Source organism: Ambystoma mexicanum, chromosome 1p (assembly GCF_040938575.1).
Source record: "Ambystoma mexicanum isolate Mex_15411 chromosome 1p, UKY_AmexF1_1, whole genome shotgun sequence".
Classification (NCBI taxonomy): domain Eukaryota; kingdom Metazoa; phylum Chordata; class Amphibia; order Caudata; family Ambystomatidae; genus Ambystoma; species Ambystoma mexicanum.
This window is the reverse complement of record NC_090921.1, coordinates 1,154,547,724-1,154,573,722: the sequence shown is the minus strand read 5'-3', so window position 1 is coordinate 1,154,573,722 and position 25,999 is coordinate 1,154,547,724. Positions and strand designations below refer to the sequence as shown.

The following is a 25,999-nucleotide window of genomic DNA, read 5'->3' as shown; positions in this document are numbered from 1 at the left end:
TAAAGTGACTTTATGGCGTCGTTACATTGACGATTTATTTATAGTATGGGAAGGCAATGAACAAGAATGGATGTCCTTTTTCAATATTTTGAATGCACAGGACACTAATCTTAAATTCACCGAGCAACATGATCCAACAGAAGTGGTATTCTTGGACATTAAGATCAAGATAAGAAATGATGTAATGACGACGGAAACTTACCGTAAACCAACCAGTACAAATTAATTACTTCATGTGGAAAGTGCTTACCCGAAATGCCTAAAGAATAGCATACCATACGGTGAATTCTTAAGAATGAAAAGAAATTGTAGCGAAAGCAAAACATTTGACGAGAATGACAAAATAACAGCGGCTAATTTTATGCAAGAGGCTACAAAAAGTCAACAATCAATAGTGCATTCAATCAATGTGCCAAACAAACTCAAGCAGACATTTTCAGAAAAAAACAAAGAGAAAACTGAACAGAAATTACAGGAAACCAAATCTGAAAACATACGGTTTATTACAACCTATAACAACGGGGCAAAAGAAATTCAGAAGATTTTGGCCAAACGTTGGTCGTTACTACAGAGAGATTCGGATATTAAAGAATGCATTCAGAAGAATGCTAGTGTGACATTTAGGAAAGCAAAATCATTACAATCAGAGTTGTCACCAAGTCTTTTCATAACCCTGACACAACCAACAAGTCAATGGTTAGCAAGTAATCAAGGTGGTTTCTATAAATGCACAAAATGTAAGGCGTGCAAACATGGGGCAGCTGTCAAACACTATATACATCCACGAACTCAGAGGAAAGTGACTATAACTAAACACATCACTTGCTCAACAACTTATGTTATTTATGCAATTACATGTGATTGTAACCTCTGGTATATAGGAAGCACGAAGCTAGAAGTGAAACTTTGGGTATTACATCTTCGGCCATCAAAAATAGAAATCCTTCTTGCCCCCTTGCAAAGCATTTTGAAGGAAAATATAATAGAGATGTTTCTTCTTTAAAATATTTTGGCATAGACAAAATTCTACCACACCCGAGAGGAGGCAACCGGGAACTAAGATTGAGACAAACTGAATGCAAATATATCATTGATTACCACACAAAAAACCCGGTCTGTCACAATAAAGATGAGGAACTCTACACTTTTGTGGGAAACTAGACCATTCTGGGTATAATTGTTGTAATATAACATTGATTTTGTGCTTGAAAATATGAGATTATAATAATGTTGCTTAGTTTTGATGCTTTATAGCACATTTTTTCATATAAACTTTTAACATTTTTTTTAACATGTAGGGAGCTTTTTAAATATTTTTGCACCATGTTCATCTGTCACAGGCTCTTTTTAACATGGATGGCCAAAACATCATGATATTGAAGCATTTTATTTTGTTCATATGAAATTTGATTAAATATAATGTATACACAACAAAGAAATAATACAAATGAATATGTGGTAACTCTGAGAAGTACATGCTATTAATATAGGAAATTGATGTGAACGTCATGCATTCTATAACTACTGTCATAGGGCAAAGATCAAGCATCAGTCAATTCAAAATGACGTCAGGAATTTCAAATCTCAATATGAAATATAATGGTATTGAGATATAATGTTTTTTTATATTGTGAGCACTATGCACTTTATTCGAATAACTGGCTTTTTAGCAATAACAATGAGTTATCAATACAGTTGGACAAATGCTGCTATAATGTGAGCACTATGCACTTTATTCAAAGCACTAGACACTTTAGCAACATTGGTGTTGCAATATATGCATGACGCTGATATAATCGAATGTATATTATATTGGGCATTTCCATATGGCAAAGACCTATGTACACAAAAAGAAGTCAAATGCCAAAAAATTGTACTAGAAAATACATTAGCATTGAGGTGCAATTGTTGTGTTTTGATGTATGGCAAGCATTATGACCTTTATTAAAATAACCAGCATTTTGGGAATACCAATGAACTATTAATATTGTTGGTAGGTTGCTGCTGTATTATGAGCACTATGCACTTTATTCAAAGCACCAGGCACCTAGATATCGCTAATATTTCAGTATATATATATAATGTTGGCACAATTGAATTTTCATTGTCTTAAGACAATTCCAAGATGGCACTCAGACAAACAGGGAATGAAAACAAGGATACTGTTTAATGGAAAGCAAAGAAGGACATTTCTGTTTGCAAAGTGTTAAAAAAGAGAAGCCTGTCTTTTATGTTCACAATCTGACAAAGCCCAAAAGGGTGAAACGCGTTGTTGTTTGTTCTCCTGAGCTACTTGTCCACTGTGTTTGCAAAAATAAAGGACGTTTGATGGAGATCCTTTGGTTGCATCTGGCTGATTTTTTACTATTGGGGAGAGTGCCGCCCAAAAGTTGTAATCAGCTTTCATTTTTTCTTTGTTTCGCAACAAATGAGTATAAAAAACGCCCCAAAGAGAGGGAGATGGGCCATACAGAGGTTCTAATTAAGGAATTAATCACTTTAACTGATCTGGTTAATCTGGAGAAGGGGATAGAAGCAGGGGCAGAATGTGAACCCCTAGATTTTGAAGAGTTGAACATCAGAACAGACTGGACTACCAAAAGCCAATTAAAATCCAAGTCCAAATTCAATCCAGTGGCAAATCTTGGAAACAATATAGAGGCATTTCAGAGCTTAGTAATTGAAGATCTGAAAAAACTCAGAAGAAAGGAACAGAAAAGGATATGGAATGACAACTTATCGTTCGGGGACAGACAGGCATTACAAGAGTTGCATGAGCTGAAAAAACCCTCGGATAAGGGGCGCAATATAGTCTTACAAAATAGGAAAGACTATATCGAAGAAGCTTATAAACAACTGAATGACAGCAAATGCTACATGAAAATTGATCATAATCCCATCAAAGAACTCGAAAGCAAAATCAACATGCTACTTGCAGAATGGGAAGCCAAGGGCCTACTGTCAGAAGAAAGCCGAAAATTCCTAACCATCACCAATTCAATCACACCTACCATATACTTCCTTCCCAAGATACATAAAAACATGAAGAAACCCCCAGGCAGACCCATTGTCGGCTCAATAGGCTCTGCATTGGAAAATATGTCAAAATATATAGATGAAGTTCTCTTTCCATTTGTCTTAGCATTACCATGTTACCTACGAGACACGACAGATTTCCTATCCAAAATAGAAGACATTCCCTGGGAGAAAGAATATCTACTGCCAGTATGGATGTGGTTTCACTGTATACATTGATTGGCCATGAATATGGGAAACAGGCATGTCAACATTTTTTACAGACTCGATCCCTCAACTATTTAGAACATTCTCAAATGGTACTTTCAATGATAGACTTATGTTTGACGAACAACATCTTTCTCTTCAATAACGAATATTTCAAACAACTGCAAGGTACCGCTATGGGCACTACATTTGCGCCGTCCTATGCCAACTTAACCATGGGTGCATGGGAAGAACGAGATGTCTGGACAGATGTGAACCTTGAGTATACCAATAATATTATTCTTTGGTTGAGATACATAGATGATCTCTTCATAATATGGAGAGGAACCGAACAAGGATGGACAGACTTCGTCAACCGACTCAATTCCAATGATAATAATCTCCGATTCACAGAAACACATAGTCGCACTTTGATTACTTTCCTGGATGTCAATGTGAGGATAGTAAACAACAAAATAACTAGCGAACTACATAGAAAAATCACAGGGACAAATGCCCCCCTCCATGCACACAGTGGACATCCGAAAAATCTGATATGGAGCGTCCCTTACGGAGAGTTTATCCGGTTACTAAGGAATAACAGTAGTTTGGAATCCTATGACACAGAGAGCAGAATAACTGCTCAAGGGTTCGCCAGACAGAAGTACCCTAAAAGAGTGGTCGAAAGGGCATACCTCAAAGCAAGAGCAAAGGAACGTTCTATCCTCATAGCAGGAAGAGGAGACAATGAGAGAAGGAACACGGAGAAGGACAATACTCGATTAATCTTAACATTCGATATTCAAGCACCAAAGATCCGGCGTATTCTAACTAATCACTGGAGAATCCTCATGGCAGATCAGGACCTCAACAGAAACCTTCGAAATCGCCCACAGATAACCTTCAGAAAAAATCGATCAATAAGAGATACCTTGGTGAAAAGCTATATGACCCAAGAAAATGAGACCAACAAGATAAATTGGTTATCCGGTAACGAAAAAGAGGGCTTCTTCAAATGCACCCACTGCAATATTTGCAAATACGCTAAACCTAGGAGCTCTTTCAAACACCCCATTACTGATCAAACTGTTCACATATTGGGGAAAATTACCTGCGAAACGGAATACGTTGTCTATGTGCTGACCTGTGCGTGTAACAAGTGGTATATAGGAAGCACCAAATGTAAATTAAAGATACGTATACAACAGCATGTACGGGCCATCATCAATAATGATGCGAACTACCCAATGGCCAAACATTTTGCAGAATTTCATGACAAAAACATGGATAGCTTTGGGTTTTTTGGGGTACACAGAATTGAGACAGGACCCAGAGGAGGCGATAAAGAGAAAATCCTGACACAGAAAGAGACCTGCTACATATTGGACTTTGAGAGTAAAATCCCCAATGGACACAATATAGACGAGGAATTGTATACATTTTTAGGCCAGTGATGAATTGCTAGAAAAAATGCATTGAATTTTACACTTTCGGAATGTTGATGTCTGTCTTTCATTCTTTTTCTTTTTCTTCTTCTCTTTTTTATTCTCACTTAAGCCCTTTCATCTCTCTCTCTCTCCTTCTAAAAATAACCCCCCCCCCCTTTTTCTCCTTCTCGCTCCTTTCCCTGTTCAACCGGTTTCTATGTCTTCGGAAAAAAGTTGTAGAACATACGAACAACTAGTTAAAGAAGTCCATGTTAGTTTTCTAATATTGCATAATGAAGAAAAATTGTAGGATTCTCGACATTTTTACATAGCCAGGAATTTCATATTGTTTTAACTCGTACAGGATACGATTTTATTTTTAGGTGGTTGTCTTTTTATCTATTTGTTTACACATGTGTAATATGGGACTGTGCCCTCCTCCCTGTTTTCATAAACCAGAGTTTGATATATAACTGTCAAGGCAGAGCTTGAACCAATAATTGTCAAGTTAATATGCGGAAAAGATAATATGGTAGGACCTCAGACAAATCAGATGAGTCTAAGCCAGGCAGTGAATGAGATTCTGCATTAGCAGGTATTTTCGCATAACGCACTTGATATTGACTGTTGTACTCCAAAAAGACTGTTGCAATTCTTAGTGATCGCTGCACTTGAAAGAGTTTATTGTATTCTAACATGTTGCTGGCACTATGTACTTTATAATGATCTGGGCATCTCAATGAGATATCTTAGTGATGAGATCCAATATATAACCATTTGAGTTAGAAATGACAAGATTGCCAATTGATGTTGTTTTATTATTGAACATATTTGCACTCTGCACTTTACAGCGACCATTGCACCGTTAAAGACCGGTGCACTTTACTAAGTTGTTTGCACTATGCACTTTACAGTGATTCTGTATTTTATAGAGGTACTTCAATTATAAGATCTTATATAACTAAGGCCAGTCAATACATGTACTGTATTTCGAACAGGCATTCGGCATATAATGGGGCTCCACGGGGATACTTTCACTTTTCGAGGCAGACCATGGCGGAACAATATTGAGTTTAAATCACAATTAGTTTCAAACCCAGACCACACACTCTTAAGGAGGGTGCTACTCCAATTAGGTGGAAGTGGTACGCATAAGTATGTTATTAGTGCGGTACTAACAACACCAAGATGGCCGCCATGAGTTAGTTTCGAATGGGCTGAGTTTCGAAGTGGAGTCCCCTCTTCTGTGTCGGCACAAAAGGTTGCCGTCTGCTCTGCCTAATGGTTTAAAACTCTATGGTTTACTTGGAACGAATTGTTGTGACCAAGCGGCGAGGCAAGCCGCGAAACGCGTCAATGTTCCAAACGCGCACGGATATTTGCACTTTGGGAGAGCCTTACCTTTATGGCTTTTTAATTGAATTTTGCCACTTGCAAGGCATCAATAAAGAATACATTTGTTTTCAACTTGGATGTCCGGACTTTGATTATTCCTGAAACTATGAAGAGTGCTACTCACCCAGCCTGACGTTTTTCAGTGCTTTGAAGATTTATATATATATATACATATATGTTGCCAGAAAATACATTTGTATATATGCAATCTGGATAATGTCACATAAAGATGCCACTCATATCCTTGAGCCTTTTTTAGGACATCACTTGCTTATAAACTTTCAGTGGATTCTGTTGCCATCCCTAGCACAATTGATGTCCAGCAGCATCCTTAAGCTCACTCAAAGAACAGATTGGAATACCTTGAGCCAGAGAAAGGCTTGCCCCAAATGGAATGATTCTGGTGGAATCCAACTTCAAAGCATATGTAAAGACATACCTTTTCACAGTTACAAATAACAAAGCAATGACAAAAACATCTTTACAAAAACAAAGTCAAAAGATGATAGCCAAACTATACAACTATGCAAAGATGTATATATTGAAAAAGCTGCATATTTTAAAAAAAACCATCTACCTATAACATTAAATGGCATTATGATCAAATAGAGGAGACTTATGACTTGCAATCTCACCTTTGCATGATAAATGGACACTCAATGACCTAGTGAAGGAAGTACTACAGGGTCAAGTCTCTGGTGTAATGCTGAAATGCATGCCTGATGATCACATGCATTTCAAAGTCTCTGGTGTAATGCTGAAATGCATGCCTGATGATCACTGGTAGCATTGCCAAATCTCTGGTGTAATGCTGAGATGCATGCCTGATGATCACTGGTAGCATTGCCAAGTCTCTGGTGTAATGCTGAGATGCATGCCCGATGATCACTGGTAGCATTGCCAAGTCTCTGGTGTAATGCTGAAATGCACGCCCGATGATCACTGGTAGCATTGCCAAGTCTCTGGTGTAATGCTGAAATGCACGCCCGATGATCACTGGTAGCATTGCCAAATCTCTGGTGTAATGCTGAGATGCATGCCTGATGATCACTGGTAGCATTGCCAAATCTCTGGTGTAATGCTGAGATGCATGCCTGAAGATCACTGCTAGCATTGAAGTATGATATTTTTCAAGGATCTAAAACATACATTTTTTTACACAAAGGATTATATGAAAATTTCAGCAGCATAAATATGTTTCTTTAAACAATATATTTCTACTACTCACCAGCAATAAATCATTAAGCAAAAGTACTGAAATAACTAAATTAATTACTTTTTGTTTCTGTGATGGTTCCACAGTGAACCATGTGATTTGGCCTTTTTGCTGTTTTTGACCAACAACACAGTCATGTTACCGAAGGCAATGTGGTGCTTCCAAAATAACTCCTAGTGTCCAAAGATGCACATGGGTTGTTAGTGCCTCACAGCAGCATACTCTACAACATCTTCTGGATGAGTTTCCACACGAGTGGTTCCGGGTCTCTGGAGGTGGGGGATGGTGGAATAATGGAGACCCTCTGGATCCTTGTGCCAACAAACCAAAAGGAAGAACAATGTTTAATGGACAGAGTGCAAATCATGCAGCATCTCATATCTGCAATGGACAGGGGATACCAACCAGTGTATCTGACACCCACCCTTGCTATCCCTGGCACTACAGCCTCTGTTTTCACGTTTGCTGGGCAGCACTGTGATTATGAAGTGAACAAGGCTCTACAAGAGCAGTATTTGCTTTCACCAGTACTCTGTGATCACCTCCACCCCCCCCCCCCCCCGCATTCTCCCTAAACAATTAGCAGCTTCGTAATGACATATTTGCGATTAGGAGTGGATCAAGAGATAGAAATTCCTCATTTGGCCCTCAATGCATCTACAGGAATTTCCTGAAGTCCTGTGAGCATGAAGGGAAGAGGGCAGCAGAATACACATGCACAGGATGCCAGTGCAGGCAGCACTGCATGGGCCACACTAAGGCCGCATTGGTGCCTATTTGTGCAGACCACTGCAGCACTCGATTGAAGGTAAGGGCGAATGTGTGTGTGTGGGCGGTGGGGTTGAGAGGTGAGTGGCAGCATCTGGACATCTCAGGATGTGCTTTATGTTGGGTGGTTATGCCAGGCATTTGAGGCATTTGAGACTGCACCTGGCATCTGATGGCAGCTCATTCATATATAAGGCTAGGCGGGATGAGGTGCTGTGTCCTGAATCACCAGGTTGGAGCCATTGGTTTCTTGTAAGAGGTGTAATGTCATGTTCCGCTAAAGAAGCTACCCATACCCCTGCCACATCATAATACATTCCATACCTGCTCTTGCTGGTCTGTCCCCTGAGCCTGGCTGCCCATACCCCTGCCACATCATAATACATTCCATACCTCCTCTTGCTGGTCTGTCCCCTGAGCCTGGCTGCCCATACCCCTGCCACATCACAATACATTCCATACCTGCTCTTGCTGGTCTGTCCCCTGAGCCTGGCTGCCCATACCCCTGCCACATCACAATACATTCCATACCTGCTCTTGCTGGTCTGTCCCCTGAGCCTGGCTGCCCATACCCCTGCCACATCACAATACATTCCATACCTGCTCTTGCTGGTCTGTCCCCTGAGCCTGGCTGCCCATACCCCTGCCACATCACAATACATTCCATACCTGCTCTTGCTGGTCTGTCCCCTGAGCCTGGCTGCCCATACCCCTGCCACATCACAATACATTCCATACCTGCTCTTGCTGGTCTGTCCCCTGAGCCTGGCTGCCCATACCCCTGCCACATCACAATACATTCCATACCTGCTCTTGCTGGTCTGTCCCCTGAGCCTGGCTGCCCATACCCCTGCCACATCACAATACATTCCATACCTGCTCTTGCTGGTCTGTCCCCTGAGCCTGGCTGCCCATACTCCTGCCACATCACAATACATTCCATACCTGCTCTTGCTGGTCTGTCCCCTGAGCCTGGCGCCCATACCCCTGCCACATCACAATACATTCCATACCTTCTCTTGCTGGTCTGTCCCCTGAGCCTGGCTGCCCATACCCCTGCCACATCACAATACATTCCATACCTGCTCTTGCTGGTCTGTCCCCTGAGCCTGGCTGCCCATACCCCTGCCACATCACAATACATTCCATACCTGCTGTTGCTGGTCTGTCCCCTGAGCCTGGCTGTACATTGCTTCTGCCTCCTTGTGTCTGGCTTCATTGAGCTCGGAATATCTGAAAAGAGGCCAAAATGCTGAACATATGGCATCACGGAGCCAACATTAATTAATCACAGCTAACCAAACCAGGGTAAGAATAAGAACCCCAATGCTATTCTGTACTTGAAAAGGCATAGTTCATTTTTCAGGAAAGTGCGGTCCTCTTAACGCTGCACTATTTTGGGATTCAGGAAAAGGTTACATGGTATCAACATTGTGCATGATGTACAAGTTGTATTTATTCTTAGTTATTGTGTACACATTGGAGAGACAGGAAATGGCACTCCTGGCCTAAATACGTCAGCAGCAGTATTCATAGCATCTCCACCACTGGTTGCTTTGGCAATGGCAATACCATAGTATGGAAATACATGAACCAGGTGTTGGTAATGGCGGAAGGAGGAAGCAGTGAATGGGGGACAGCAGTGTGACTATGCATTGGTGCACAGCCACCAAAATATACCTGAAACCATTGCTACAGAGGAATATGAGAGGAAAGGGGTTTTAAGAATTGGGATATCTGGTAGGCATGGCAAACTACAATGATGTGTCATGAATTTGCTGAGTCATTAAATGTTCATTCCTGTTACATTCTGACATGTAATCCGACGAGGGCTTGTTTAAATGTACTTCTTCTAATTAGGAGCTCCCAAACATGAAGTTGTGCGCCTGGGCTTTCTTGTGAGAAGGGGCTTGCGGAGTGATCTCACTTTCCCCCTGCCTGCCTTTCCAGACAGACCAGCTGCGGCTCTGTTACCAGCGGGCCCCTCCAGATTTCCTTCAATCCTCACCCCCCCGTTTCCCTGTGCAACCTCGGCAGCAACTCTGTTTGCAAAACGACAGTCCTAACAAAAACATGGTTTGCTAATTTATTTTAATTGTTCCCTGTCTTCCCTCACTATGGATCTAGGCATGCTGCAGCCTCACTCAGCATATTACCAGCTGTCTCCCTGTCAACAGTGCTGTATTTAGGCTTCCTGCTGCCCTAGGCCCAACCAAATTCATGCGCCCCCACCACATTAACACTCCACTGTTCCAGACTAGTCTCTTCTTTATTCATATTAAAGCCACAGAAGCACACATATTAAATTGGAGGTGAAAAACCTTTTAACCTGTTCACTTTTTAGGGATTCTCACTACTGTGCTGAGCAGGTTTGGACTTTTTGAATTGCCCTTTGTGCCAGTTTTCCCTAAGTTATGTGTTCTCCTAGAATTTGGGAGAAAACTATTAGTCATGAAAGTCAATGTTTTTGCATGAAGACCCAACGTTAGCCAACTCCACTAGAATTGCAGGTGCATTATCTCGGTGAATTAGTAGATGGGCAAGCCCATGTGAGCAGTAATTCCACTTCAAGGATTTAACGCTTGTTATTGAACATCAAACATCCTTAATAGATCCTTTCACATACAGAATCACAAACAATGCACTCAATATGGACCTCACGTAGCTTGATGCCTTTCTTGAAAGTTGTTTCGCTGTTCAGTCGCTGAGGGAGTCGCAGTCATTGCAGTCTACCCTCAACCCTGCTCTGAGACCCAGCCTACAGTCTTTCTACTGTCTTTACTGTGTAGGAGGACCTGCATATACCCCAGCTACGCCGCGGAGCGGCCGCAGAGCCAGTCGCTGAGGGAGTTGCAGTCCTTGCTGTCTACCCTCAACCCTGCTCTAAGACCCAGCCTACAGTCTTTCTATTGTCTTTACTGTGTTGGAGGACGCACATATACCCCAGCTATGCCGCGGAGCGGCCGCGGATCCAGTCGCTGAGGGAGTCGCAGTCCTTGCAGTCCCTGCAAGGCCCGGAGAGTTAGGAGATGGAAACACCCACTCCCCCCCCGGAGGCCAATCATCAGCAAAACCTGGCACTGGCATTGGCATTAGCGGCGGATGAAGGTGAGAAAAGGCGCTTGAGAAGTTCATAAACGTCTAATCCTCAGAAAGCCCCTGCCTGCGTGCCCCCACTAGGCCGACTACGTCTTCAACCGGCTCCAACTACAGCGGCAGAACAGCATGCACTGAAGGATCTGGACGATCAATGCACATGTCCACCGCCACATCTTAAACCAAGCGTCGGCTCACAAGGCCCACTAGGCACCAACTTCACCCCAAGACTCATACCACCAGCACTCCTGGCGACCCCTCAGGGGTCAGAGACCTCACCGGCCTCCTTTGTAGCAGTACCGCCTCCCCGGCTGAAAACGGGACCCTCAGCTCAAGACATCCTGATCCCCGAAACAGATGACTCGCCAGCCGGGTCCGCCTCACCCCGAATACCCCCTGCGCCGGCCGGAGGGCTGACGGCGGGGATGGTAGATGAGGCGGGGCCCGCGGGACAGCTGAGCGGGGGCTTGAGGTGCAAAAGCCAAGATGCACATCGGGAGCCCGTGGAAGAGACGCCACTACAGCACACCCCCTCTCTGCCCTCCAAACCTACCTCGCAACAGACCGTGGCAGCAGTGATGTCGAGGGACGCGTAGATCGAGGAGATAAACTCGGACCGCTCTCCTTGTCTGGAGCCGCGGCCGACGACACAGCCTCTCGCAAGCAGTGCAGCCCAGGTGACAACGAGCGCAATGATTCACGCAACGGAGGAGCCCTCTAGTGGACACCAACCACACTGCATCTAGGAAGGCAGTGAAAAACATAGATCCATCTCAAGCCAGTGAACCACAGAGGGAGGGCATATGCTCAGGGGCAGCCCAGCACTGCGAGGAATGGGAGGACATAGAAGCCCCTGGGTTCAACCCTCTCAGCTCCTGCAAAACAAAAGAAGGAAATGCAAAATCAGAAACTTCAGAACCAAAAAAAAAACAACCAATAAAAAAAGTGCCTGCGAAATCTAAACCAAAAACAAAGACAAAAACCACAGACCAGCTGAACGCAGTAGAAAACAAATGTCAGCACACAGATCTGGGAAAAAACACAGATCCCGCAGATGCCAAAAAGAGTCACAAAAAACAAACAAAAATATTGCAAAGTGGCAATCCGAAAAAAACATCTGAGAATAGCTCCCAGGGAAATTCCCTAAAATACTTCTTTAATCATCTAGGCAAAAGAAAATATGATCCTGCCGAAGAGATTTCGGACGCAGAAATTCTGGAGGCAATCCGGGACCTGCCGCCGGTCCCCAAAGTGTGGAAAATAGGACTCAACAATGAAATAAGGCGACAATCATCCCCGAAGATAGGTAATCACGGCGAAGAAGCAAAAACAGCAGAGCCAAACGAATCTTCACAAGTTAACTTGGAAGTAAGCAAGGAGGACAATCCGGCCACCAAAAACTCAGGAGCCCAAATACAGCACTCATAAGCCAGCGTGGACATTGATCCTTCAATGCCTCCCTCCGAAATCAGAAGCCCGGGGCCAATTCAACCACGCTTTACCCCAACGAATGTGCCACTATCATCAACCCCAAAGCAGGGGGAAAGGTCTTCAAGCAAAGACCAAGAACAGAAGTCCTCAAACCCAATAATGAACATCAACCAACCAGTGAGCCTGCCAGACACAAGGGCCTCCAGTGAAGATCACGGTCACACTCAGATTCCCGTGAAAAAATATCCGCTCTGTGGCCCTTCCACAAAACCAACCAAAAGCTGCCCTGTGCTCAACCAACCACTCCTGCAAGAGACGATCCAAGTATCCCCTCCCTACAAACCTGTCAATCACAGAAGATGCAGCGAGGCTTTCGCATTCACCCAAAAAGAAATGCCAAGTAAGAAACCGGACATGCTAACATTTCTGTCTGTCATAACCATATCCCTCACTCCCTTCTGCAAACTGTACGAGTCACTGAATGAAACCATAAAAGACCACACAACTCTTCTCTCCATGGCACACACCAAACTGATATTCCTGGAGGGATATGTAACAGCAGCGGAAAAATCGACATCAACCAAGAACACAGAACAACAAAAGGAACTCCCCTGATCAACCAACCTCTGAGACTCAACCCACTACAATCAAGCTGACAAAAAATGAAGAAACACAAACGCAGGACCTCAGCCAAGTACCACTGACGGTCGAAATCCCCTCACCCAAACTAAAACAGAGCCGGGGAAGCAACTTCACTCTATTCAACAGTATTCCAAGAAGAGAGACGGGACAGCACTCTTCCATCCCGGTACCTTTTATTTTGAACTCGAGATCGATACGACCGAAGGGAATGCCGGGAGCCTCAGCGCAGGCCTCCACAAAATCCCAATCCAAAAAAGAACTACAGACAACTAAAAAAGGAATAGAGATCGATCAAAAAGTCCTAAAACTTAGCGCTCCTCCAAGCTCACTCAAAAGACCGACAGCTGCTCGAAGCAGCTCCTCAATCCAAGCTAAAAAGGACTCCCAAGACCTAATATTCACAGGCTCAAGTGGGCCATCAAAAACAAAAGAGAGCTTTGCCGACATATCCAAAAACCAGCAGACATCAAGATCCCCTTTCACAGTGGAAGATTTTTTAAAGGACAACGACGCAATGAACATTACTCAACATCCAGACTCAGAGTCGGAAAAGCAGATGGACCGAATGCAGGAGAAAAGAAGCACTTCTCTCACAAGTGAGCACACAGCAAGAAGCAGGTGCACCCATAAATCATAAACAACAGGATCAAGACAACTTAAAGAAACTCATCCCTATAACCCCAGACACTCATCCAAACAATTATCAAGCACTCGAGGAAAAAGAGAAACAATGAGGGAAAGGATCTTCCGATCCCCAAGGAAACCATTGCAAACCCAAATACAGGAGAGCAAAAGAATCCAGGTGAAAAGCAAAAAAAACCTTCGAACACGACAAAACAAGGGGATCCAGAGTGAGAGCAAAAGAATCACCCCCACAAGAACAAAAAAACGGAAAACACTTTTCTGGTACAATATTCGAAGTGCAACAAACATCGTGGAACAAGGAATACATAAAACTGAATAGAGGAACGTTACTGCAAATTTTTAGAAAGTGCAAAGCACTAAAAGTCCTGGGATCGGATGACCTCTTTTTGGTTGAGCCATACCACAAAAATGCAAAAGCCAAATCATTTGTGCATATAAAATCATCTGCACCAAACTTTCACATAAAAGAAGCCCAGGGCGATCTGCACCACCGAGGCTTCCTGCTGACAAACTGGTCCAACAGCACCGATCAAGACACACGGAATCAGGAAAAAAATAGAAAATCTCCGGACAGACATCACCATACACCAAGAACGGAGAGACAGCACACAAACAATAGGCAGCCGAACTCAAATCAAGAAGAAATCTACACCATCGCGCTGAGTCAACAAGCACCAAAACATACGTGCTCAGCAGAGGCACCCAAGTACGTGACCAAGAGAGGAGAACCAAAGCAGAGGGTTTCCGCAAGACGCACAGAAAACCCCATCATCCCTCCAGAAACCAAAAGCCCAGCAAGAACCAGGATCTGGAAACGAAATCGCCCAGCAAAAAAGCGACGCCGGCGAACACGGACAAATCAGGCCAAATTAATCAACTTTGGGCCTGGCTGCCTAAAGCACTCTCAAAAACAACCAAAAAATAGCAATGCGAGGTCCATGAAGGTGGGCCCAGCAAGAAGGTTGAAGAAGAACTTACAGAAGCTGCAGAGTTCGACTTAAAAATAGGCCCATGGAATACATGTGGGTTTCAGCACCTCACGAAAACAGGAGGAATCGATTTAGGCCAGTTTGATGTACTAGCCCTACAGGAAACCTGGCTCACTGAAAAGCCGTCCTTCGACGGCTTCGAGATTGTCATTGCACCGGCGGTGAAAAACTGGCTAGGCCGCCCCTCGTCGGGTATCATACTGCCAGTACGTTCAGGGAGCGGCATCAGCATCTCCGAAACAACCGCATCCTCGAAACACCACCTAGTGTCCATCCTGAACTGGGCAAAACATGGGGGAAAAAAACCCCAGAAAACTCAGAAGACCCAAATTGCCATCATAGTGGTCTACTGGAACCCACAAGCAATCTCGAACGCAAAGTTCATAAAGACCTTTGAAAAAGAGATCAATAACATCTACGTCGAAAAAAAAATTGCTCACATTATTATATGTGGAGACCTGAACGCCAAATGCTAGGAGAAAATCGCAATGGCTCAAAAGATCACTCGGAAGCGGCCAGCAGAAGAAAGAGGCATACAATGGAACAAACTAATGGTCACACGGGGCTTTCTCAATATGGCCCAAACTTTCCCAAACCCAAAAAGAATTCCAACGTGGGAAAGAATAAAGCAGAAGGGGACAATCGACTACATCTTTGCGTCCGAAGAAATGCAGAAGGAAATGACATCATTCGAAGTAATCCAGACTGCTGCAAGCGACGATAACCTCTAGCTAGCCACATGGAAATCCACGGGCATGAAGAAAACCTCAATAACCCTACATGTCGAAAGTAACACGCAAGGCAACCGACTCAGATTGACGGCGGAAAGAATAGACCAACTAACGTCAAAATACGAAACCTCTAGGCCAAGTGTCGACTACCAACCTCTCCTGAGTCCCTACAAAATAACAACTAAAAGAAACATATCGATGGGGCGGGACAAAACCCACCAATACGACAAACAGGTGGTGTCAAAACGAGCAGCAATCAGACGCCTCAACAAGGAAATACAAATCGTGGATAAAAAGCCACCGAGCCACTCTGCATCAAAACGACTCTGAGACAATGCTGAAAAACGGAGCAGGCAAAAATGCAAGAGAGTTCTGGAAGCTGATGAAACTGACGGGAGCTCAAAATAACAGTCCTCCAACAAACAACGTCAGTGAAGAGAAATGGCAGGACCACTTTAAATCATTGTTTCAAGAACCGGCCAACGCAGGAAATCCTCCAAGAGATGACCAAGAACTACCATGGATAGACGTCTCTGATGAAGCGGACATCACAGAAATTATTACACAAAATAAAAACCTCCAGAGCCAGATCTCAAAAATTTCCCGGAAAACTGGGCACTTTTCATCAGCAGGGTTTTCAGCAACTGCTCAAACTTAAGATAAATCCTGCAATCGTGGACAATGGCAACGGTCGTCCCAATCTACAAAAAAGGCAACAGGTCAGACCCATGCAACTATAGACCAATCGCTCTTTTGGACACGATCGGAAACATTTTCGGGACCCTATTGATAAAAAAATTCCAAGACTGGGCAAAGACAGCACCATGCACGGACCCCTTTCAAGCCGGATTAAAAAAAAACTCCACTACAACAGTCAACATCATGTTGCTCAGCATAATCAAGAGTAAAACATTCGAAGGCACATCCAGAGCATTTCTCGCGTTTATAGATCTAACACAAGCCTTTGACTTCGTGGACAGAGAGAAACTGTGGACGAAGCTGAAACTCTGGAGATGTCTGGAAAACATCCTTGCACCAATAAAAGCTCTACACAAGGACACAACAATGAGGGTAAAACTGAATAAAAACGGTTTACTGTCGGCAGAAATACCAACGAACCGAGGAGTGAAACAAGGCTGTCCTCTGGCACCGGCACTATTCACAGCGTTCATTGGTGACCTGAAAGACTCTGGACAAGCCGTCAGAGCTTTCCCCCCAAAAATAGGTGGCGATTCAATGCAATGCTATACGCCGAGAACATCACCCTGCTGGACAGAATGGAGATTGGACTGCAAAGGCAGTTAAACAACCTGTCAGAGTACATCGAGAAGGCAAACCTTCTGATAAATAAAGCAAAAACAAAGGTCCTCATCCTGGAACAAAACCCGAGAAGATCCAAAACCTTCCACTGGAATCTGGAAAAAGTCAATGTCGAAACCATCACAAACATCAGATATCTGGGAGCAATGATTGATAATACAATCTCAGAAAAGAGTATGCAAAAGGAACTCTGGAGAAAAGTCAGCTCCTTGACTACACAGACCACAGTCCTGGACAAAAGATATGGCCGGTTCTCTCTGATACCAATACTTAAGTTTTATAAAGCCAAAGTGGTCCCTGGACTAGCATACGGCGGTGACGCAATGCCATCCATTCCAGCTAACATCTGGCAAAATCGGGAGGGTTTCTTCTGGAAAGCAATCCTGAACCTCCCAAAATCGACCCAGACAGACGCCATCAGAAGAGAACTAGGCCTCACCTCTTTAAAAGCGACGGTGGAACCAGACGTACTTCCTCTTTACAAATTGATAGACGCTGAAATCAAAGAAGGAAGATGCAAGATGATATCCAACTGGGCATCACAGAAAAGAACCCAGCTGGAACACATTGCATGCACGGAAGAGGATCTGATTCAGAATCCAACTAAAGTTTTTTAAAAAATGGCGGAAGCGGACTGGATTGTCACCCAGGAGAAACCCAATGCAAACAAGATTCTGGTCCACCTCCCACCCGTGCCAATGAAATTAAATGACACCATGCAGGTGCTGCGAAGATTTCCAAGTAAACCGATGCGACATACCTTCTTAAGAGCTCGCCTTAATTTGCTGCTCACAAACGAGATCCTACACGTAAGAGGCCAATCGAGCACCAAGACATGTCGGCTATGTCAAAAAACTGATCAGACGGAGACAGTGCGACATTTGCTACTCGGCTGCCCAGCTACTCTACAGATGCGACAAACATACCTACGCCCGCTCCTAGAAACCTACATCGTGAGCGAAGAAGAGGTATGGTGGCAACGACTGATGAGCGGACAAAAAACATCCTGAATAATTGCCACAGTGAAGATCCTGCAAGCCGCCCTAAATCAGTGCAGTAAGGCAAACTTTGACAACGCCACCTGGACAGAATAACCTGAAACCAACAATAGTGAAACGAAAGAAAAGAACTTAGAACAGAGAAAAAAAAAAACGAATCCTTGTAAACACAAGTAAACTTGATATACACAAGTAATAAAAAAATATTAAAAAAAGAAAGTTGTTGTTACAGCTATATTTGTTATTAAAATGTTGTGATACTTGGTGCGGTGGCTCTAGCACCTGATGCAGGTACCAAAGCATCACCATTCATTGATATAATCCGATTTTACCAGGATCTCACAATTTTGGCCTTGTGGGGAAACTAAAAGGCAAGGATGCCATAGATCCACATTCAAGACCTCATTCTTCAACGGTTTTGCACAAAACTAAATTGCCAGAGCAATCATTAATGTATTGATTGGATAATGAAGAACACCAGCACTCATGATTTTCTTAAAACATACACCCAAGCAAGTCCCCACAAGTCCCACTTTGCCGCGAGACACTGTTGCTGTTGCTGCTCCTGTGTTTGGACGTGCTTTTTTTTGGATCCTTGGACGCTTATTTTGAAAAAACTTCACTTCCCAGAAGGCCCCTGTAACTTCACCAGAGGCGGAGCTATAAAATCTGCTTCGCGCGTGCACCCAAGCAAGTCCCCACAAGTCCCACTTTGCTGCGAGACACTGTTGCTGTTGCTGCTCCTGTGTTTTGACGCGCTTGGACGTGCTTTTGTTTGGATCCCTGGATGCTTATTGTGAAGAAACGTCACTTCCCAGAAGGTGAACCTTCTAATACCTGCATTGACTTTAATAACAGCACTTTTAGTGCTCAAAGGACCCTTTAAACGTTTTGTTTTCCCTTATTCTTTAGGCTCCTGTAACGTCACCAGAGGCAGAGCTATAAAATCTGCTTCGCACGCGCACCGTGCGCGCGCACCCAAGCATGTCCCCACAAGTCCCGCTTTGCCACTTTGCTGTGGTGCCGTGGGGTCTGTGGGGTTTGCTTTCTCTTGATTCCTGTTCTTTAGCTGAATGTTCCCAACGTTCAAAACCGGCATGCCCAAGGGCTTGCAAACCGGCACTAGGGCTGTGGCCTTGACAAACACAAAAGGGAACGTTGTGAGTTCTACTTCCACACCAAAAGCCCTGCGCTTCAAAAGAGGTGTAAATCTTACCCTCAAAAAACCGAGCTTACGGGACATCCGTAAGTTTTACAAAGAAGCCATAGCTCGGCCCTCTGAAATTTCTGAAGCTGAATGTCATATGTCAGCTCATTGCGCTATCCCTCTTGAAGCATTACTTCAAAAAATGAGCATTCAGCCATGCCAGGCTCTCATTTATCCTATGAGTGCTCCATTTATACCACATGACCAACAATGTGTATCTATTTGCAATGATGTGCTAATCCTGTCTTGCGCTCCTCTTGCTAAGTGTCCTGGTGAGCTGAATGCGATTACTGATAATAGCATCCTGGAAAATGTGCCTCCCACCTCTGAGCTTGTACTCAATCATTCCCCCTCAGTGGCACATGTTTCAGACGTTGCTGTTATTGACCTCAATCTATCTAATTATTCTTTTTCTCCACAGCTAATGTCAGATAATGTATCTAAATCCCCCATTATGTTTTCGAGCTGTTGTTCCTCCATCTCCAACATCTCCTTTGTACTCCTACTCCACGTAGACCAGTAGTGCCGCATGATAACGCCAATGCTATTTCAATCACTTCTATGGTTATTTGCCATGATCAAGTTCCACTCCCTGAATGTTCATGCAAAAAACAAAAACATAACTCTGCTGCTAATCAGGCATGGCTAACCGAAAACAATCGGGCAATAACTCAATTTGCTTTTAATGCTCTCCACGTGTCTCTAACAGCTCCAACAAAACTGTATGACACCTTAGATGCAAAGTTACAATCTCAAATGGCATTATTGGAGAAAATATCAGCATGGCAAATGGATGGCGCAAACAAGGCTATAAAACCTGGTCCCACTATTTCACCCATGCTAATTCCTCCTGGCTCGAAACCATTGATAGAGGCCAGTGTGCCAGCTCTCTCTGCTGTAGCTACTCAGACCTCTACCTGGGGCAATATGTCCCAATGCTTGCCTCTTTTTGATCAAATCATACGACCTATTGGAGAGAACGTAGAACTTGTGTGCCCTGCCACAGGCATGAACAGTGATTCTCGTGAGGCCCCTAATGGACCTAGGGGCTTGTTATCACATCAGGCCCCTGACGTGCGACTTGTCAAACGTCCCAAAAAAAAAACGGTTCCTTCAGATGCCCCCGCAGTAGATCCCGTGGCGAATGGGCCCCAGAATGGCACAAGCGTGACCTCCCCCCAAACTCAGACGAGCTCACCCAACAAAGAGACCTACACCATTTTCTCCAAAAATAAAAAGAACACTGGTCCTTTTTCTCTTCCTAAACTATCCAAAAATATTTCTGGAAATAACAAAATCAATACTGCAAAATCGAAATTGTTTATCAAGAATCTTAATTTGGCCAAAAAAACTACGATTGATGCTGCACGCTCAGTATCTAAGAAATACCTCTTATTAAAACAGTCCAAAGTGCTAAATAATCTGTCAGTCACATATCATCATCCTGACACTCACGCACCTTTGGATCAATTAGTGGAGGCCATTACTCAACAATCCCAACTTGAAACTGATAAAGCATCTGGGCCAAAGGTTGTTTCTGTTGAGGTCCCCAGCTCAAAAACTACACTGACTCCCGCAATTAGACCTGATGACTTGCATCGGCAAGAGATTAGGAAGGCGGTGGATGCATACATGACCAGTTTATCACAAAAATCATCTCCTACTAATGAACTGAATTGTGCTTCATCTCTTGATTTGCCCTACACGAGGCCCCTTGATGTGCCGCTGATAAGACCTTCGGACATGCCATCTATAATACCTACAAATGTCCCATCTCACATTCCCCTTGCTAACACTCCATCAGCGCCCATAAATGACCCTTACACATTACTTGCGCAAATTACCCCTGAAATGGTGGAAATGTTACAGTCAGTTACTAATTCCAGAACATTACCAATCATACTGCCTTTGAAGTCGTCCAATGTTTCTTTTGCTCGACCAACTTCCTTGGCTCGCAAGCTGACTGGCAAACCCCCAGCCAACTATTCGCTGCTACTAGCATGCAAACCCAGTCCGTCTACTCAATATAACTTGAATAGAAGTTCCCTCCTGGCCATATTCTCTGACATCCGTTCACTTGAAGATATTGGTTTGGCTGATATCACACTCATAGAATTCCCAATTCAACAGAATGCCAATTCCATCAGAATTTGGATTCATTCCAGAGTCATTCAAAACCTTATATGGATGGCCAGAACGGAACTCTCTTCTTTAGGCTTTATTGTTTGACACCTTAAACACTCTTGCTCTCAACCAAAATGCCTTCTCACAAGCTAATAGTGGGGATGTACATAAAAGTCATCAAACTCACCATGTCTCTATCCCAACTGGTTGCCACTGTCACACAACCTCGCAGCCAAATTAGTTAGTCTGTGAAACAAAGGCACAATCTATTTCCTTCATCAGTTGGAATATCAGAGGCTTTTCCCACTTGATCAATAACAACAACAACCTTCTTGCATATTATAACATACTTTAGTTCCAGGAAACTTGGATGATGTCGGCTCCACTGTGGGACAATTATGAGGTCTTTCTCAATCCGGCACAGCGTGGTACTTCTGGCAGACCCACCTCTGGCCTATTAATAGCCATCAAGATGGGCTCAGGAATGGCTGCCCAAGAATGGTGTTGTCCAAACCAGTACTTGCAAATGATCAAATTATCCATTCATAAAATTGATTATGCCTTGAGTAATGTATATTGGAATGCGGTCGGCATATCTGATGAATGCTTTTTTAAGGCATTAACAGTCCTATTCAATTTGGTCACCCTTGACACTTCAGTTTCCAATGTCATCATTGCAGGCGATTTAAATTTAAATTGCTTCTCCCTGCAAACTACTAATAAACTCAGATTAACCAAATGGCTAGCCTTGGTCTCCAATTATGACCTAGTTATGCTCAACGGAGCATTTCCATCAGATACGCCACCAAAGCCAACTTGGAAGAGAGGGTCCAGCTCATCCATAATTGATTACATTTTTGTAAATGCGTCATTGTTTTCAAGTGTTGATGACTTTCAGATAATCACAAACTCCAACAGTGATCATAACCAATTAGTTGCCGTGTGGACGATTTGCAGTCCGGGTCTTATGTCTGTTGAAAATCATTACCATGGAAATTTAATATTGAATAATGGGGGCAATCGTCTCTGATGGTCCTCTCAAACCTTGTGTGAGCTGAATGGAGCTTTGGAAAATCACCATGAGAATCAAATTATTCACTATCCTGATTTGATGCAGCATTTCCAGTCTTCCAAAGCATTACATCCTCGCACTGGCCATATGGAGACTAGTCCAAAGCTCCATGTCTTTAATTCGCAGGTCAAACAACTGAAAGCTCACACTCGGCCTCTAAAACGACAGGCTATGAATGCTCCGACAGCACTTAGAGCCTCTATTTTGAAGACCATTAAAACCAGACATAAAAATGCCCTCAAAACCCTTCAAGTTCAAATGTATCAGCATGATGGAGAAATTATGTTGTGGTCCTTCCGAACTAAAAACGCTGCAGGTTTATGGTCATTAATGAACAAGACCACTCGCCACCCTCAACTAGTTTTGTAAGCTAATTGTGTAACTGAGTTGAAGTGGATAAATCACTTTTACATCTCTATGCCTGCCCTAAACATTCCCTTCCCATGATAACGCATGATGTACAAAACTCCTTTCATCTTTCTTTTGATATGGATGACATCAAATTCTATATCAATAAAATCAGCAACTCCGGTGCTTGTGGTCCAGATGGTCTCTCAAATCGAATGTTCAAAAAACATCCTGACCTTTGGGCTGCTATATTACATAAAATCTTTACCACCATCAATGCCACACAGTGTTTGCCCGCAACCTGGAACCATTCAATAATAGTCCCGATCTACAAAAAGGGTGATCGTTCCTCGCCGGCCAGTTACAGGCCGATAGCGTTATTAGACGCACCGGGTAAAATATTTGCGAGGATCATCCTCAGGGACTTTAATCAATGGACGCTTCAGAACAACTTGAGGGAACCTTTTCAGATGGGATTTGTTGCAGGCCTTGGGACTTCTCCTAATCTTATGACTTTAAATATACTCAAATCAAAATATGCAGATAAGAACCAAGTGTTATATTTGGCCTACATTGATTTTAAAGCCGCATTTGATTCTATTGACCGGTCCATTCTACACCAAAAATGAATTCAACACAAGTGTCCCATTTCCCTTTTGACCTTAGTTATGTTACTTCATACACATACAACCATTCAAATTAGACTTTCTATGGCAGATAAACTATCATCTATTATCAAAACTGCTCGGGGCATTAAACAAGGCTGCATTTTGGCATCCTCCATTTTTAATTTCTTTTTGTTTGATCTGGGAATTACTTTACAAGCCACCAAGAGCGACTTCCCCCAAACTTGGAACCCACATTATAAGTCATCTCGTCTATGCGGATGATTTAATTCTTATCTCACAGACCCCTACGGGTTTACAAAATCTATTGGACAGTTTGGCATCATATGTATCGGCCAATAATCCTATAATCAATACTAAAAAAACACAAACTATGATATGCAAACCTCACTGCAAATCAAGAGTAAAGTCTCATTGTTGGCACCTACAAAATGACCCCCTAGCGCAAGTTCATCTCTACAAATATCTCGGCATCATCATCCAGGCCTCCTCCCCAACCCAGGAGCTGGAAGATGGCATACAGTCCAAACACTGAATGCGAATCACACAAGCCAAAGTCCTTAAAAAGAAATATGGCAAATTTACCTTGAAACATGTCTTTCTATTTTATCAACAAAAGTGATCCCCACTATAAGTTATGGTCTTGAAACTATGCTTCCCAAAATATCAAACTGGTGGCAAACTATAGAAGCTAGATTTTGGAAACAATTATTACAACTGCCTAAGAGCACGCCTCTACCGTTAATACGACATGAACTGGGAACCACATCTTTACAATCCCAGAGCAAATGGATGATGTGCGCTTTATTCAGAAAATCTATTCTGGGTCTGACTTCTGGAGGTCTGTTGGGTATTTTGGCACACCATCTTCTAGCACAGGATCACGCCTTCAACAGAATCTGGTGCAATACAGTTTTGGACACTTTATCTGATGCTTCTATTACGCTAGACTTGATTCTAACAAATCTGGTTCGAGCAAAGCAAAACCTTTTTCTTCACGACTGTATAGAAAACCGAAGCCTATGCCTACAATATAAGGACTTTGACTCTCGTGTTTTTGGCATCAAAGCCCTGCATTCAACAGCGTCTTATCTATTAAGATGCCTGAGTCCTTACATCAGGCAACAATTTCTCAGGTTTCGCCTAAATCTCTGGCCGACAACGGAGGTGTTGGCCAGACGAAACCTGATTCGTAAAGATCTAAACCATTGCTGCTTTTGATTAAACAAAACACAAAGAGAAACGTTGGAAAACTGCATTTTATACTGTCCAATGTTAGTTAATCAAAGGATGATTCACTTCAAAAAATGCCGTTTGACCAGATACAGTTTCATGTCAATGGATGATATTTGGTCCAATATAACCAATAACCCCAATTTGGAAATGCGCGTGGCCATAATCCACTACTTAGATGCCATCTATCCCAAGTCTTCTTCTGATGGGGAGCCTATGTAACCTCATTTGCAATTTTAAGAAATTTGTATTGTGTTCAGAATTTTCGATTTTACTGCTTTTTGATTTTTAGTGAACTTTGCAAAAATGTTGTCATAAATGTATCACATAACACTTCATCATAATAAGGAACATGTGAAGTCAAATGTTGACCTTTTAGTGACAAGGTATCATTATCAATGTTCAAAGTCTGTACTTCCCTTATGCATAGATTAAGTTTTGCTCTTATGCTAACAAGTTTTTCTATGTTTTTTTTCTTTCTCTTTGATTTCAAATTGTAAAGTCGTCATTTTGCAAAATGTATTTGTCTTTGTTTTTACACATTTGAAAGGATGATTGTATTATCCATATCAAATAAAAAAACAAAAAACAAACACCTAATCAATACCTATCAACCCTTCAGAAGTTCTCTACTTTTTAAACTTCCATTGAAGTTTTTGTTCAGGAAGCTGGGTAGACAGCTAGATGATGTGGTGCTGCTTGTAATATAGCACCTAATCCCAACAATCCAAATGCCATTCATTTCACATAAGGCCCAGCACCCCCGACAAAGCATGTCCTCTGTCTTCTTGCAGCAAAGTCAAAAGCCCCAAAGATGAAAGAACGGCAAATGTTCATTCCGCTAAAGGTCATATATGTCTTCTTGATATTCTGTTAGGGATTCTTTGGGCGATGAGGAGGAGGCCAATTCCTGTCTAATGGAGTGAAGAGTGAGAGACATCAAAAGGTTTTGGAGCGAGCGAACAAAAAGCAGGAAGTTGATAAAATGCAAAGCAATTGAAGGCCGCCGCCTAGGGATACATTGTGCTAGGAGGTGCTGCTCTCCTAATGTCATCATCAACAGGCTCAGGAGCCAATAGTTGACCCAAGAATTCTGGAAAATGACTCCCATTTGTTTATGTTACTCAACCTCATCGCTAGAAGGAATCCTGTTGGAGTTACATATTTATGGGGTTGAGGGGATCAAGCAGAAACTTGTTAATATAAGAGATTCATGATCGAACAGAAGACTTAAAGAGAGAAAGCATGGTTTACACCTGCAATAGCCATCATTTAGCACTGATTTAGGAAGTTGGCAAACGTGGATTTATGATAATGCTGCATGCACAAGGTTGCATGGCATTATAACTGCAATAACCTAGAATGGTTTTATGTCTTTGGGAGTCAACCCTCTCTACATGTCATGGTCTCTCAGATATTGCGCAATGGTTCTAAAATATTTAGTTTCAGAGGTAAAACTTTTAAACCGGTTCTCAGTATCTGCATTTATGATTTTTGCCAACGTTGAGA

General features: G+C 42.9%; 1 protein-coding gene across 1 annotated transcript in view; it reads right to left on the bottom strand.

The window, feature by feature from the left end:
• Positions 1 to 484: 484 nt before the first annotated feature.
• LOC138450306 (B-cell receptor CD22-like) overlaps positions 485 to 25,999 on the bottom strand; it is a 437,337-nt gene continuing 411,822 nt past the window's right edge. Inside the window, exons 10-11 of the mRNA XM_069604830.1 lie at positions 9,180 to 9,261; positions 485 to 7,571 (exon numbers count right to left, since the gene is read on the bottom strand). Of these exons, the coding sequence (XP_069460931.1) occupies positions 7,461 to 7,571; positions 9,180 to 9,261 (193 nt within the window). The 3' untranslated portion in view covers positions 485 to 7,460. The remainder of the gene's footprint in view (positions 7,572 to 9,179; positions 9,262 to 25,999) is intronic.